Source organism: Kogia breviceps, chromosome 18 (genome assembly GCF_026419965.1).
Source record: "Kogia breviceps isolate mKogBre1 chromosome 18, mKogBre1 haplotype 1, whole genome shotgun sequence".
NCBI lineage: Eukaryota > Metazoa > Chordata > Mammalia > Artiodactyla > Physeteridae > Kogia > Kogia breviceps.
The window spans coordinates 32,159,145-32,175,215 of NC_081327.1; the positions used below are offsets into that span (position 1 = coordinate 32,159,145).

Below are 16,071 nucleotides of genomic sequence, written 5' to 3' on the forward strand. Positions count from 1 at the left end.
GGGTCCAGCCCAGGGCCAGGCTGCATTCCTCCCCTCCCTTGCCTCACACAACCTGGGTATTTACATGATCCACACTTGGCCAGAAGAGCACGCATTCTAGATGGTTTCCCCAAGATGGGCAGGGCTTCGTTTAGCTTCCCTGCCCCTCTGGGAGCCCCCATCTGTGGGATGGCTCAGCAGGGCAGTCTTCACTCATCCATCAGGCTCAACTCACCAAGAGAGACTTAAACCTTGAGGCCACTGGGCTGAGGACCTTGACTGTGTGCAAAATTCATTTCTGTGCAAGACTGGTTTAAGAAGCAAAGCCACCAAAGCACAATGAGACACCGTTTCACACCCACTGGTGAAACTGTGGGTAATCAGGAGTTAAATCCATTACACCTGTAACCTGCCTTCACTAATCAAGGTAGTTTTAACTGTTGCTACAAAATACCTTGCATGTCCTTCAAGTTGCACATAGCCTAAACAATAGGAAGTTTGCCAGAGCTGTTTCCCAGGAACTCAGAGTCAGCTATGTCTAATTAGAGCTGAGCAGGTTAAGACTGGATAGGACCACTGACCCTCCAACTGGGCATGCGCGAGTGTCCACTTGGTGACCTTTTGATATCAGAGGGCCGAAAACTCCACCCTCAGGTTATGTTAAATGCCTCCATTTTTTCTTTTTCTTTTCTTTTTTTCGTTTCCATTATGGTTTATTACAGGATATCGAATATAGTTCCCTGTGCTATACAATAGGATCTTGTTGTTTATCCATCCTATATATAATAGTTTGCATCTGCTAATCCCAAACTGCGGATCCAATCCTCTTCCACCCCCTCTAAGCACCTCCATTTTTGAACATGCATCCCATGAAGAGGCATGTAACTCAGATATGCCTGAGCAGAATACCGATTACCTCACCTTTTCCCTACCTCCTTTTCCCATTCCTAAGACCAACCTACTTCCTTATCCCATAAATATACCAAGCCCCTCACCTTCGAGGAGGCAGATTTGAGACTTGTTCTCCCATCTCCTCATTTGGCTGCCTCTTAAATAAACCCCTTCTTTGCTGCAAAACTCGGCGTCTCAGTGTTTTGCACGTCAGGCAAATGAACTTGGTTAGGTAATATTAGGATGGCTTTAATCAAAAAGATGGATAATAACAAGTGTTGACAAGGATGTGGAGAAATCAGAACCCTCCTACCCTGCTGGTGGGAATGTAAAATGGTGCAGCCACTTTAGAAAACAGCTTGACAGCTCCTAAAAAGTCAGATATAAAGTTACCATATGCTCCAGAAATTCCACTTCCAGGCATATACCCAAGAGAAACCGAAACATATGTCCACACAAAACTTGTAACGAATGTTTATAGCAGCATTTTTCATAAGATCCAAAAAGTGGAAACAACTCATATGTTCATCAACTGATTAAAATGTGATATGTCTATCCAAGGAAATGCAATTTGGCAATAAAAAGGAATGAAGTTCTGATACATGGTACAACATGGATGGACCTTGAAAATATTATGCTAAATGAAAGAAACCAGACACAAAAGTTTCACATGTTGTATGATTTCATTTATAGAAAATGTCCAGAACAGGCAAATACATAGAGATAGAATGTAGGTTACTGTTTGCCAGGAGCTGGGAGGTAATAGGGAGTGACTGCTAATGGGAATAGGGTTTCTTTTTGGGGTGATGAAAATGTTTTAAAACTTAGCTCACAACTCTGTGAATAAACCAAAAAACATGTAATTGTACACTTTAAATGAGTGTATGGTAAGTGAGTTACATCTCAGTAAAGCAGTTATATATTTTTTAAAATGAAAGAAGTAAGAAAGGAAGAAGAGGGAATTCCTTGGTGGACCAGTGGTTAGGACTCCATGCTTTCACTGCTGAGGCTGGGTTTGATCCCTGTTTGGGGAACTAAGATCCCACATGCCATGCAGCACAGCCCCCCAAAAATAAAAGCAGCATATTAAATCAAAGTATAGGATGATATGTTTAAAAAAAAAAAAGAAAGGAAGGGGAGAGAGAGAGAGAAAGGAAGGAGCAGGGCCATATTGAATAGGAGACCTTGCCAGATATAGCAGCTTATTGGAAATACCCAGGTCCCTGGGGACTGATCTCACCTTCCTAGAATGTGGGTAGAGGGAAGGAAGATGAGAAGATGAGAGATTCCAAGGGGACCACAGAAACCATGGCTACTTTCCCTTAGGGAAATACTGTACAGAATTTGCTTGGAGAACCAGAGTAAAGAATAGGGATATTAAGAAAAATTATCCCAAACTTGGAAATAAAGCAAAAGGAGGACTGCATCTCCTTTCAGCTTATGCTGGAGCATTGTCTAACAGATTACCTCTGAATTACTATTTCATTATCTGGGGGATGTACCTTTGCTCAACTTAAACTTTCCTATTGCTTGGGTCCCAGATTCTGTAAAGTTGTGTGTTAGCTTGTAGAACTTTGCCTGGTATAGATGCAAATGATTTTTGTCTGGTAGAAAAGATAACCCCAAAGGTTACAGTTTTATTGCCCTGTAGAATAGTAATTAGTGTTGTCTCTAAACTGGCAAACTGATTTAAGCATGTCTTTCCTGATGGACTATATAATCCCTTTTCCTCTAATTCTCCTTTGCATCACCTTTCACTGTCCTGCTGGTTCCCTCATTAACAAATTAAATATATCTTGGGTGCATTCTCATTTGTATGAGAGTCATGTTTTTTAAAAATTTAATTTAATTTATTTTTATACAGCAGGTTCTTATTGGTCAACAATTTTATACACATCAGTGTATAAATGTCAGTCCCAATCGCCCAATACATCACACCACATTCCCACCCCCCGCGGCTGTCCGCTTTTGGTGTCCATACGTTTGTTCTCTACATCTGTGTCTCAACTTCTGCCCTGCATACTGGTTCATCTGTACCATTTTTCTAGGTTCCACATACATGTGTTAATATATGATCTTTGTTTTTCTCTTTCTGACTTACTTCACTCTGTATGACAGACTCTAGGTCCATCCACCTCACTACAAATAACTCAATTTCGTTTCTTTTTATGGCTGAGTAATATTCCATTGTATATATGTGCCACATCTTCTTTATCCATTCATCTGTTGATGGACACTTAGGTTGCTTCCATGTCCTGGCTATTGTAAATAGAGCTGCAATGAACATTTTGGTACCTGACTCTTTTTGAATTATGGTTTTCTCAGGGTATATGCCCAGTAGTGGGATTGATGGGTCATATGGTAGTTCTATTTTTAGCTTTTTAAGGAACCTCCATACTGTTCTCCATAGTGGCTGTATCAATTTACATTCCCACCAACAGTGCAAGAGGGTTCCCTTTTCTCCACACCCTCTCCAGCATTGATTGTTTCTAGATTTTTTGATGATGGCCGTTCTGACCGGTGTGAGATGATATCTCATTGTAGTTTTGATTTGCATTTCTCTGATGATTAATGAGGTTGAGCATTCTTTCATGTGTTTGTTGGCCATCTGTATATCTTCTTTGGAGAAATGTCTATTTAGGTCTTCTGCCCATTTTTTGATTGGGTTGTTTGTTTTTTTGATATTGAGCTGCATGAGCTGCTTGTAAATTTTGGAGATTAATCCTTTGTCAGTTGCTTCATTTGCAAATATTTTCTCCCACTCTGAGGGTTGTCTTTTCGTCTTGTTTATGGTTTCCTTTGCTTTGCAAAAGCTTTTAAGTTTCATTAGGTCCCATTTGTTTATTTTTGTTTTTATTTCCATTTCTCTAGGAGGTGGGTTAAAAAGGATCTTGCTGTGATTTATGTCATAGAGTGTTCTGCCTATGTTTTCCTCTAAGAGTTTGATAGTGTGTGGCCTTACATTTAGGTCTTTAATCCATTTTGAGTTTATTTTTGTGTATGATGTTAGGAAGTGTTCTAATTTCATACTTTTACATGTACCTGTCCAGTTTTCCCAGCACCACTTATTGAAGAGGCTGTCTTTTCTCCACTGTATATTCTTGCCTCCTTTATCAAAGATAAGGTGACCATATGTGTGTGGGTTTATCTCTGGGCTTTCTATCCTGTTCCATTGATCTATATTTCTGTTTTTGTGCCAGTACCATACTGTCTTGATTACTGTAGCTAGCTTTGTAGTATAGTCTGAACTCCAGGAGCCTGATTCCTCCAGATGCATTTTTCGTTCTCAAGAGGGCTTTGGCTATTTGGAGTCATTTGTGTCCCATACAAATTGTGAAATTTTTTGTTCTAGTTCTGTGAAAAATGTCAGTGGTAGTTTGATAGGGATTGCATTGAATCTGTAGATTGCTTTGGGTAGTAGAGTCATTTTCACAATGTTGATTCTTCCAATCCAAGAACATGGTATATCTCTCCATCTATTTGTATCATCTTTAATTTCTTTCATCAATGTCTTATAATTTTCTGCATACAGGTCTTTTGTCTCCTTAGGTAGGTTTATTCCTAGATATTTTATTCTTTTTGTTGCAATGGTAAATGTGAGTGTTTTCTTAATTTCACTTTCAGATTTTTAATCATTAGTGTATAAGAATGCCAGAGATTTCTGTGCATTAATTTTGTATGCTGCTACTTTACCAAATTCATTGATTAGCTCTAGCAGTTTTCTGGTGGCCTCTTTAGGATTTTCTATGTATACTCTCATGTCATCGGCAAACAGTGACAGTTTTACTTCTTCTTTTCCAGTTTGTACTCCTTTTATTTCTTTTTCTTCTCTGACTGCTGTGGCTAGGACTTCCAAAACTATGTTGAATAAGAGTGGTGAGAGTGGACATCCTTCTCTTGTTCCTGATCTTAATGGAAATGCTTTCAGGTTTTCACCATTGAATATGATACTTGCTGTGGGTTTGTCATATACGGCCTTTATTATGTTGAGGTGGGTTCCCTTTATGACCATTTGCTGGAGAGTTTTGTTTTTTTTTTTAAAGAAGATGTTGGGGGTAGGAGTTTATTAATTATTTATTTTTGCTGTGTTGGGTCTTCGTTTCTGTGCGAGGGCTTTCTCTAGTTGTGGCAAGCAGGGGCCACTCTTCATCACAGTGCATGGGCCTCTCACTATCACGGCCTCTCTTGTTGCGGAGCACAGGCTCCAGACATGCAGGCTCAGTAGTTGTGGCTCACGGGCCTAGTTGCTCCACGGCATGTGGGATCCTCCCAGACCAGGGCTCGAACCCATGTCCCCTGCATTAGCAGGCAGATTCTCAACCACTGCACCACCAGGGAAGACCTGCTGGAGAGTTTTTATTGTAAATGGGTGTTGAATTTTGTCAAAAGCTCTTTGTGCATCTGCTGAGATGATCAAAAATGATGAAAGGACTGAGCAAAGTGGGATGAACCTGGGTTTAAATTTCAGCCCCACCCAGAAGAGCTACGTTACCCTGGGAAAGTTGCTAAACATCTCTGAACCTCAGTCTCCGCATGAGTAAAATGGGAGTTAAAAAGGTACTTGGGGGACTTCCTTGGTGGTCCAGTGGCTAGTTTTCATTTTTTTCATTTTTCAAAGCATTCTCTTGTTGCTTTATAATCATGATAGCTGCTTATTTAATTTCCCTTCCCTCGGGAATTCCTTGGTGGTCCAGTGTTTAGGGCTCCTGGCTTCCACTGCAGGGGGCACCGGGTCATGCTGAGGCAATGAGGGAATATGTCGAACGTGCTTAGCACGGCGTCCAGCCCTTAGCGAACGCTCAATAAACAGTGACTGAAAGAGTAATTGTTGTGTTTTTATTAAGCAATACTAATATTACCTAATGGGTAATAAATATATTAAGAAATAACAATGGCAATGATCATTATTATTTACCATTAGCAAGCTGAGTCAGTTTTTCTCATCAAAATCTACTATGGACTGATGAGAAACCCGGGCAGTGGCTCTTAAAGATGGAGGAGGTGCTGGGTTTCCCATCTTGGCATCCTAGTTTCCAAACTTCTTTCTCTTACTCCATCCCACTTGAGCCCGAGAGGAAGCTTGCAAGATGCACAGGGCAGTCACTTAAAATGTGTCACCCTCATTTCACAGGGGTAGAAATTGAGGGGCAAAAGCATTGAGTGACTTATTCAAGTCAAGTGGCCAGTAGCCAGGTCAGGGCTGGAACTCTGGGCCTCTAAAACACTCTGCTCCTTGCTCTCCCACCTCTAAGGCACCCTTTCCCCCACTTCTTTTAGATACCTGGCACTACCTCCCTGGGCCTGTCCAACTTTATGACTTGGTGGTTCCAACAGAACCCAGCTCATGGTGGGCAGGACTGGATACATAGTCAAGTATTCTGTCTCTACCAGGGTCTAGTAACAGGCCAGGAGCTGTTTCTCAGAAGGTGTGACAATTCCTGCCGTGGATTGCATGGTCGGTCTTGTTCCAAAATCCCAGGTCCTGCACTGTTATTCTCCCACTGGATCTTACTTTAAGCTTCACGCTTTTCCCACCACTAATACCTCCAACACCGTAAGGCCTGCTGTGTCACACAGCCCAACTGACAGGGCTGTTGGCACCGTAGCTGAACCTGCTGCAGAGCCCTTTCTTGCTCTGAGCCCTCTTGGGGCTGGCACCCATTTGTACCATGTGGTATATAAGCATATTAAGCATTGTTCCCTGAGCCCATCCCAAGAGGCCTACCAGCAGAGAGAAGGTGGTGGCAGGGCTCAGTCTCTCTGCTATCCTCTCTAGTAAGTCCACTCTGGCCCTAAAATTGTGCATCCTAAGCAGCAAAACAAAAGTCCTTCTTTGGACTTCAGTGACTATGTGTTGATGCTAACACATGTCTCTTGCGGGGTGGTGGGGGTCAGGGAGTGGCTGACCCTCATTCTAAGCATTTTATCAAAGCTTGCTTTCTAACCACATCCAGGCCCACCCTCCCTCAAAGAAGTCTGCCCATCCTGCTCTCTGTCCTCTTCCATCCTGTTGGGAGCAGACAGACAGCAACCCTGCTGCCTGGCAGATCCCTGTCTGGAGGCACATGGGTGTAGGAGTCAACAGCATGGACTTGAGTTTAGCTGGAGGGTGACTCCATTCCTGGGTGGCCACTCATCTAAGCTACTATATTCCTCAGTTTTCTGATCTGTAAGAGGAAGACAATGGTACCAATTTCATAAGACTGTTTTTAGAATTAAATGAGTTAATGACCATAAAACAGTGTGAGGCACAACGCTTTCTACCATCATCACTCCAGGTTGCAACAGCTGGTTTAGGGGCTATCTCCTCATTTAACTAGAAGCCCCCTGAGAGCCAGAATGGTCTGCTCCATACATTACCCCAGGATACTCAGGACATAATACCTTATCACTATTTAGAAATGTCTCTTGAATTTATACCCATTTAATAATCAGCCAAGTTTTTTCCTTCCAGGAATGCAGGTTATTAGTATCCGAGAGAAACTGCAGTTGAGTGTGTATGAAGTGCCAGGTGGCGAACAGAGTAGAGGCCTCACAGTGAGGTGCAAGAAGCAAGACACTCCGACAAATCGAATGAACTTTCTGGGTCTTAGTTTCCCAGTTTGGAAAAAGAGAAGAATAGATACTATTACAAGGTTGCTGCAAGGATTTTCATAAACCATGTTTAACACGGTGCCAAGGGCATAGTAAGTGCTGAGCAAACAGTAGCTGTTATTATCATCATTTTAAGAATTATTGTTGAAATAGTGAACGGTGAATACACTTACGTGTCTAGCCAAGGCCACTAACCTCGTTCTGGTCAGCGCGGCGCTGGGCGGGAGCGCTGGGCGGGGCCTCCGAAGCCCCGCCCCTCACGCACGCGTCGGGTCGCCGTGGCAACGCACTTCTAGGTCGCAGCCAGAGTGACGCGTGGCCGCTAGCCGCACGGCGCTCTCGGCCACACTCGGCATTGACAAGGGGCTTTGACAAGGGTAGCTTCGGCAGTGATGACGGACGAGGACTCTGAGACTTCTGCCAGCGAGGTGCAAGCCCAGGATGAGAGCGAGCTGCCTGTTATCCAGCTGTGTGGGCTGGTGGAAGAGCTCAGGTACCAGCCTGCCGGCTTCTGAGGGCGGTTGCTCCTCAGCGTGTGGTCTCGGAGCTTGTTCCAGCACTGACTGCTCCAAGTCCGCATTGAACACTGAGGAAACTGAGACCCCCAAAGTGGGGAAGGCGCTTAACTTTGCTCTTTATTCCCGTGTTTCCACTGCCATGGCGCTAACAAGCCACTGATGGAGCCAAAAAAAGAAGGTGGTGCGAAGCCCAGAGGGTAATTGGTGAAGCCAGAGCTTCAGCCTGGTGGGTCTGTCTGGTGCCACACTGCGTGCTTAGCTGCTCCTCTACTGTGCGGCGGCAGCTTGGACCAGGTGACCTCTAAGCCCCTTTCCAATGCTAAGATTCTATGCTAAACTTAATGTGGCAGCAGATAGAAAGGAGGCTATTGAGATGTTTTTAGTATGAAGCAACATATCTGAACCTGAGTATAAGCAGGGAGGTGGACAGCAAAGAAGGACTAGCTCAATATTCTGTATTTTTAGCAGTCTGTTTTAATATCTACTATAGCAAGTAAATTGTATGTCAAGATTCCATGATGTAGTTGAGGTTAATTGTACAACTTACTGGTCTCACACAGAACATCCTGGCCTGGCAGCTGAATAGGTGTTACTTCAATATATTTATAAATAGTTTAGGTCAGAATTGAGGTATTATTGCTAAAATAGCTACAATCTTTTGAGTGCTTATTATGTGCCAAGTATTTTGCATATATGACCTTATAGAATGGCACATAACCATAGAAAGTTGGTGAGGAAACAGACACAAAAGTTAAGTCACTTTCCTACAGTCACACAACTAGTCAGTGGTAGTGCCAAGATTAAGACTCAGGTGTAACTCCTCAGCCTACACTGGGAACATGACATATGCTGAAAAAGAAAGATGCTTTGATACATTGGGCTTTTCTGTTGACCCTTTCCCACTAATCTTAAAATTCAGACAAACAGGATTTTCAGCTCAATAAACAGATATTCAGCTCAATAATGTATGCAAATATCAGAGCTGTTCTCTCTCATATATACATTTACATACATATGTGTGTATTATACGTATAGAACATACATGTATGTTATATAAGTTAAAAGGGTCATAATCTTGGCATATACAGAATAAGCTAGGTTTATTATCTCTAGTTGTTTAAAAACCATCTATTCAAAGCTTTTCCACCATTTATAATAGACTTCTAGTGGATACTTCATCCATTGCGTGCTGGAAATGAAAGAGCTGAGAAATATAAACCAAAGGAAAAACCTCTGAAGATTGTGGATGTGTGTAATTTCAAGAATTCAGTAGTAATTCAGAAGGAAACTCACAAATGGGTTAGAAGATACTTGAAGAAGAAACTTGTAGCAATTTAAAATATATAGGCATGTCTCATTTTATTGCATGTTGCTTTACTGCACTTTGCAGATATTGTGTTTTTTACAAAATGAAGGTTTGTAGCATCCCTGCATTGAGCAAGTCTATTGATGCCACTTTTTCCAACAGCATTTGCTCACTTCGTGTCTCTGTCACATTTTGGCAATTCTTGCAATATTTCAAACTTTTTCATTATTATTATGTTTGCTATGGTGATTTGTGATCAGTGATTTTTGATGTTACTATTGCAAAAGGATTATGACTCACTGAAGGCTCAGATGATGGTTAGCATTTATTTAGCAATAAAGTATTCTTAAAGTAAGGTATGTATTTTTTTTAGACATAATGCTATTGCACATTTAGTAGACTACAGTATAATGTAAACATAACTTTACATGCACTGGAAAACCAAAAAATTTATATGACTCACTTTATTGCAATATTTGCTTTGTTGAGGTGGTCTGGAACTGAACCTGGAATATCCCTAAGGTATGCCTGTAATCCCAGTGCTCTGAATTTTGTGGCTCATTAGATGTATTTTTTAAATATATAGAATACTTAAATTGCATTTACTGTGTGCCAGACACTGACCCAAAGTCTTTGCATTTCTTATCACAACCCTCAATGATAGGTGCTGTTATTATTCCCATTTTACAGATGAGGAAAGTGAGGCACCAAGAGGTTAAATATCTTGCAGAAGGTCAGACAAAGCTAGTAAGTGTTAAATACTAGTTATTTGGGGTTTAAACTCCTATTGGTGGAACTTACTTAGGCACCCTCTGTCTTGCAGCTATGGAAACTCTGCTCTCAAAACCGAGACAGAGATGTTTGAAAAATATTACAATAAACTGGAGCCCAGGGACAAGCAACCTCCACGATTATCAGAAATTAAAATATCAGGAGCAGAAATTGCACAGGTACACAAGAGAGATCTAAGAATTCTTTTATTCTGTTTGTCCCTTTAGATGCAAGTGGTGTTTGTTATCCATTTTTGGTGTTCCCTCTTGGCCAAGTGGCATATGACCTTCTCACTGTTCTACTTTTGATTCTTCCTTCCCCTGCAAGGTTTCTCTTTCAAATGAGTATGAAGGGAATCAGGTTCAACTCACAGTGGATTGACTCTCACAGAATATCTTAGTTAATTTGAAATAACTCCCTTCATTTTGGGGACCCAAACGTGTACAAGGCCTGGCCAGCCACATACAGGAGTGAAGATGGGCCTGGTGTGGGCACTGGAGAGTTCCTCCCTCATCTAAAAGGGCCAGCCAGACAACCTGGTATTGCCAGAGCAGCTGATTTTTTTCAAGAGAAGCTGGAAATCTGGATTATTTTGGTAGAAGCCTCTGATTTTCAAATGTGGGTAATTAATTTCTTTTTAATTTAAAACTGTGTATAGGTCTATTTTTTGAGGGCCAAACAATGTCATCTTCAGGTCCACACATTCCCTGGGCCACCTGCTTTTGACCTTTGGCTTCAATGCCTAGGAAATCCAAAATTCTTGTCTTTTTGGTTTTTGCTGAACACCGTGGCCCCCGATGCAATTTCTCTTCTGTGTTCAGTTTGGGCAGCACTGAGCTCCAGGCTTTCCCTGACACTGACTTGAGTGCTAGTCTATAGCAGGTTCACGGTTTTCCCACCCTTAAGACACTTTCCCTTATTTATTTTCAGTTCATAGCCAAGCATAGGCCTTTGATGTATTTGGCACGGTACCTTAGGTTGACTTGTGAAATGAACATCACTTCAGGCCTAATATCCAGAATCCTTTCACATTGAATTGGTTCTCTCTGGACGTCATTCAGGGCGATTTCTAGCAGGCCCGAGTGGTCGTTTTGGTGCCCACCTCAGGCTGCTTTATTGACAATTCCTATTTGACAATGTCTTTGTTTTTCTTGTGTTACAGTTACGAGGCAAGCATAGATCCAAATCCCACATAAGTCGGGAACGTGTAACAGGCCTCAGCGTGGACCAAAAATTCAAGCTTGTGCAAAAAGAGCTGGACGATGCAAAGAATGAAATAAGGCACATAAGGGCAAATGCCGAGAGGGACCTGCAGCATCACGAGGTATACTTTCCTATAGGCTGTCCTCCCTGGGCTCCCCGTTTCCACCTCAGCAAGAAGTACCTATAGTATGTTCATATAACTGTTGGTGCTTTGAGAGAAACACAAGTAGGATAAAATAAATTGAGGACCTACCTTTAAGGAACTTACCACCTGCCTGAGGAGATATCAAATTTTAAACTCTTTAAGATGAAAAATTTCAAAATACACGAATGTAGAGAAGCTAGCATAGCGAACCCTTATGTATTCAACACCCACACGTAACAGTCATCAATGCATGGCCACTCTTGTTCTCTCCGTATCCCTACCAACTTCCCCCTCATAATAGGCCACTGGGCTATTATGAAGTGAATCTTAAACATATCATTTATCTGTAAATATTTCAATATATGTCTCTAAGACATGGATTCTTTTTTAAAAAACCCATAACCATAATAACCATAAAAGCCCTTAAAAATTTTAAATAATTCCTTAATAATACAATGGGCTGGAGGTTTAAGTCAGTGAGTTGGGTGAAAAATGCCTTGTCACCCTCCATATGCAGCGTCCATGACCATGGTGCATGTCTTGTTGGAGACCACTGCAATCAGTTTTCCTCCAGAGAAGAAACATCGCTGTTAACTTGGTTGCCCATGGAATGAAGTTGTTGGCTTGCATTTGATAGCCATGTTGTATGACAAATAGATATTTCTAAATTTTTCCATTTCTAAATGGAGGCACACACAGAATCACACTCATTTCCTTGAAAGAGATGGATCAGTGGACTCATGTCTCCATTGATAGAATCATCTGTACTGCATAAACCTATCCTTTCCCTCTCTCCCTCTCTCCCTCCCTCCTGCTCTTTCCCCTCTCTCCTTCTTTCTCTTCCCAAACATGCATCGTTGAATTCTAACATGTTAAAGGAGGTCAGGATGTGGTAACTTTGTCCTGACATGCTAGACTGTGTGATTAAACATCACGGTGTGGGCTAGAGTGGTCAAAGAAGACTGTGTTGAGGAGGTGGGGCTGGACATAGGACTTGGCATGGCCTTGAAGAATGGTGGCATTTGTTTAAGGAATAGGAAGACAAGGGCACCCTAGGTAAGGTGAATGACATGAACAAGGAAGTGGAGGTAGGAATGGACATGGCAAGTTAGGACCTTGAGGAGGCTGGTGTAATTACAGAAGAGGGTGCTTTGGGGGCTATGGTAGGAAATCAGGTCGAGTAGGGCTGTGAGACCTTGAAAGCCAAGCAGAGGGGCTTCTCTTTGATGTCTTAGAAATCAGGACCCCAGTGAGGATAACTGAGCAGAAGAGTGATGCATAGGAAGTAGCATTTAAGGTGGATGGATGTTCTGGCCTGTGAAGATGATGGGGAGGGAGGAGGCTGGGGCCAGACGCCGGCCGGAGAAGGAAGATGCTTTTGCTTCTTGGTGCCCAGTGAAAAAACCTGAACAAAGATGATTTGCTCTGCAGCTACTCATTTCGTTCTTTAAGATATTGTGTGTGTCTTTGTGTTTTCTTATTTAAAGACAATCTCTGTGGTAGCAAAATTTAAACATACAGGTAAGCTAAAAGAGGAACATTTGAAAACATCCACAGTCTTACCACTTAAGACTTGTATTTGGCTCTTGTATTTTTCTCCTAGAATTTATATTATTTTCTATGTGTGTATGAGTTTCTTTATAAAAAGGTATCATATTATTTGGTAAACTATACTTTTCACTTAATAATGTCTTTCCGTATCATTACATAGATTCATTTATAACATCTTTTTAAAAATTATAGAGTGCTTCTTTGCCTCCCCACTAATCCATCTTTCCAGATATGACTGTGGTTAATGTTTTGGCATACAGCCTTCCAGATATTTTTTATATATATGATATGATATTAATGTTATAATGTTTAATGGATAAATAATGTTTCAGATATGGAAATACATATTTCTGGAGATACTCAAGGCCCTGTTGTTTTTTGTTTTTTAAAATCCACCCTCATCACCTCTTTTTAAAAAAAATTATTTATGTTTGGCTGCATTGGGTCTTCATTGCTGCTCGTGGGCTTTCTCTAGTTGCAGTGAGTGGGGGCTACTCTTCATTGCTGTGCGCGGGCTTATTGCGGTGGCTTCTCCTGTTGCAGAGCATGGGCTCTAGGTGTGCGGGCTTCAGTAGCTGTGGCATGAGGGCTCAGTAGTTGTGGCTCATGGGCTCTAGAGCCCAGGCTCAGTAGTTGTGGCACATGGGCTTAGTTGCTCCACGGCATGTGGGATCTTCCCGAGCCAGGGCTCAAACCCGTGTCCCCTGCATTGGCAGGGGGATTCTTAAACACTGCACCAGCAAGGAAGTCCCAAGGCCCTGTTTTTGTTTGTTCTTCCCCTTTATATCGAGACTATAACTTTTTTGAGGCATGCTTTTAAATAATAATATTTGTATTGTCAATTTGTATCTTAAGGATATCTTTCTAAGACTAAGAAGAAACGTTATGCATTGGGACACAAATAGGTCACCCAGTACGTCTAGGTTTCCTTAGATGGCTATATCCTTGAGAAATTTTGTAAACTGTTCTCTCTTTGTGCTGGTTCCCCCAGGCTATCATTGAGGAAGCTGAAATTCGGTGGACGGAAGTTCAGAGAGAAGTGCATGAGTTTGAAAAAGATATTCTAAAGACCATATCCAAGAAGAAAGCGAGTATTTTGGCCACTCAGAAAGTGATGAAGTACATTGAGGACATGAACCGCCGGAGGGTGAGTGGGCAGGAGGTTAGAGCTTAGAAGGGGAGATAGATTCATAGAACGATGACACAGAAGTGGCCCACGTGAGGCAGCCCCACTCCATTTGCTCCACCGTAAATGCTGCCCACATATGCAGACTTTTTGTGTCCCTCAGAGCATGTGTGTCTTAAAATGCAAGTTTATCCAGTCTAAAATCAATCAGGCAGGATGAATATTCATAGTATCTCAGACCGTATGTAAGTCCCCTACATACGAACCTTCAAGTTGCGAACTTTCAAAGATGTGAACATGTGTTATAAACCTACAGTACAGTACTATACAGCTGATTGTGTTGGTTGGGTACCTAGGCTAACTTTGTTGGACTTACAAACAGATTGGACTTATGACCACGTTCTCAGAATGGAACTCGTTCATATGTAGGGGACTTACTGTATTTTGCTTTTTGTTTCAAGATCTGATGTTATCTTGAGAAAGGTGTGAGTCTATCTAGTCAGGTGACTACGTGGCATGCGACAAGTAAATCTTAATTTCTTTCAGTTCCATTATTGTAAGAATGAGACATAAAATGCTCCTTCTTTTCCAAAGGTTTTGTAGCATATCAAACTTTGGATCCTGGAGATAGGTAGAGTCACTAACTGTAACATGTTATATGTAATGAAAATTATGTAAATTACCAAGAGAACAATAGACCAAAGAATCATAAATCATTTTGTCAGTAAAGGCCCCTGTACCTAAAGATATACCCAAGTTATCTTGAATTTAAAATCAATAGAAAATTTGTATGGAGCAGACCCAGTTTCCTCTGCTTCTTGGTCATGAGTAAAATACCATAGCAACACCAGCTTGAGTAGCCATAAAAGACTTAAAAATAGGTGACTGAGTGTTAGGGCTCAAGGTTTAGTTTTGCAGCCCCAGACCTGCCACCTTTTCAAACCAACAGGGAAGAAGAAGAGCAATGGATTAAAATTTGCTTTTATTTTTCAGGATAATATGAAGGATAGATTATGTTTGAAAAATGTCTCTCTCAAAGTCCAGAGGAAAAAGATGCTTTTACAATTGAGGCAGGTATGTGGCTTTGTCTTTCTTTTTTTTAAGGTTACTGTGGTGGGTAGAACAACGTCTTCCCAAAGATGTCCATGTCCTAATTCCTGGAGTCTGTGAGCATGTTACCTTACGTGGCATGAAGATCGTGCAGGTGTGATTAAGTCAAGGATCTTGAGATGGGGAGTTTATCGTAGATTATCTGAGTGGGTCCAATGTAATCACAAGGGTCCTGATGAGAGGAAGGCAGGAGAATGAGAGTCAGAGAAGATGTGGTAATGGAAGCAGAGATCAGAGTGATGCACTTTTAAGATAGAGGAAGGGATTATGAACAAAGGATGCAGGCTACCTACAGAAGCTGGAAAGGGCAAGGAAACAGATTCTCCTCTTGAGCCTCCAGAAGGAGTGCAGCCCTGCCAACACCTTGATTTTGGTCCAAAGAACCATTTCGGACTTCTGAACTCATGAGCTATAAGATAATACATTTATGTTGTTTTAAACACTTGAATTCGTGGTCATTTATTACAGCAGCAACAGGAAACTAATACAGTTTCTGTGCTGGCAAATCTGTAGATGGAGTTGGCTTGAATTTAAAAGACCCTCATGACATACTTATTGACCCTTTTGGGGAATGTGGCCTGGGTGGCACAGTTAGTAGTATGCCTTGGTAAGTCTTTGAACAGCTGACTTTAAAGGCTCCTGATTAAAGGCGGTAAGACAGACATGGCACAGGGCCTCTAGAATGTGGTTATATAGCTCCATCCTCTTTTAGCTCAATATTTTTGTTATTAACTCATTATATGGACGCTGATGGCATGTGCATCAGAGGTGGCCACTGACAGTGACACAGAGTTGGGCAGGAGAATTAAGATACCTGGGAATTATTGCTTCATTGACTTAGGATCCCAAAGCCTCAACAGGCTGGGACAACTTTAAC

The 16,071-nt window shown here is 41.7% G+C and overlaps 1 protein-coding gene across 2 annotated transcripts in view; it reads left to right on the top strand.

The window, feature by feature from the left end:
• The first annotated feature begins 7,752 nt into the window (after positions 1-7,752).
• The window catches only part of CFAP263 (cilia and flagella associated protein 263), a 32,383-nt gene continuing 24,064 nt past the window's right edge, over positions 7,753-16,071 (top strand). Inside the window, exons 1-5 of one of the 2 annotated variants that reach the window (XM_059045437.2) lie at positions 7,753-7,957; positions 10,112-10,238; positions 11,222-11,383; positions 13,950-14,105; positions 15,078-15,158. In XM_059045437.2, the coding sequence (XP_058901420.1) occupies positions 7,857-7,957; positions 10,112-10,238; positions 11,222-11,383; positions 13,950-14,105; positions 15,078-15,158 (627 nt within the window). In that variant the 5' untranslated portion in view covers positions 7,753-7,856. Of the gene's footprint in view, positions 8,277-10,111; positions 10,239-11,221; positions 11,384-13,949; positions 14,106-15,077; positions 15,159-16,071 lie in introns of both variants that reach the window. The other variant, XM_067018664.1, reaches the window with a different exon arrangement.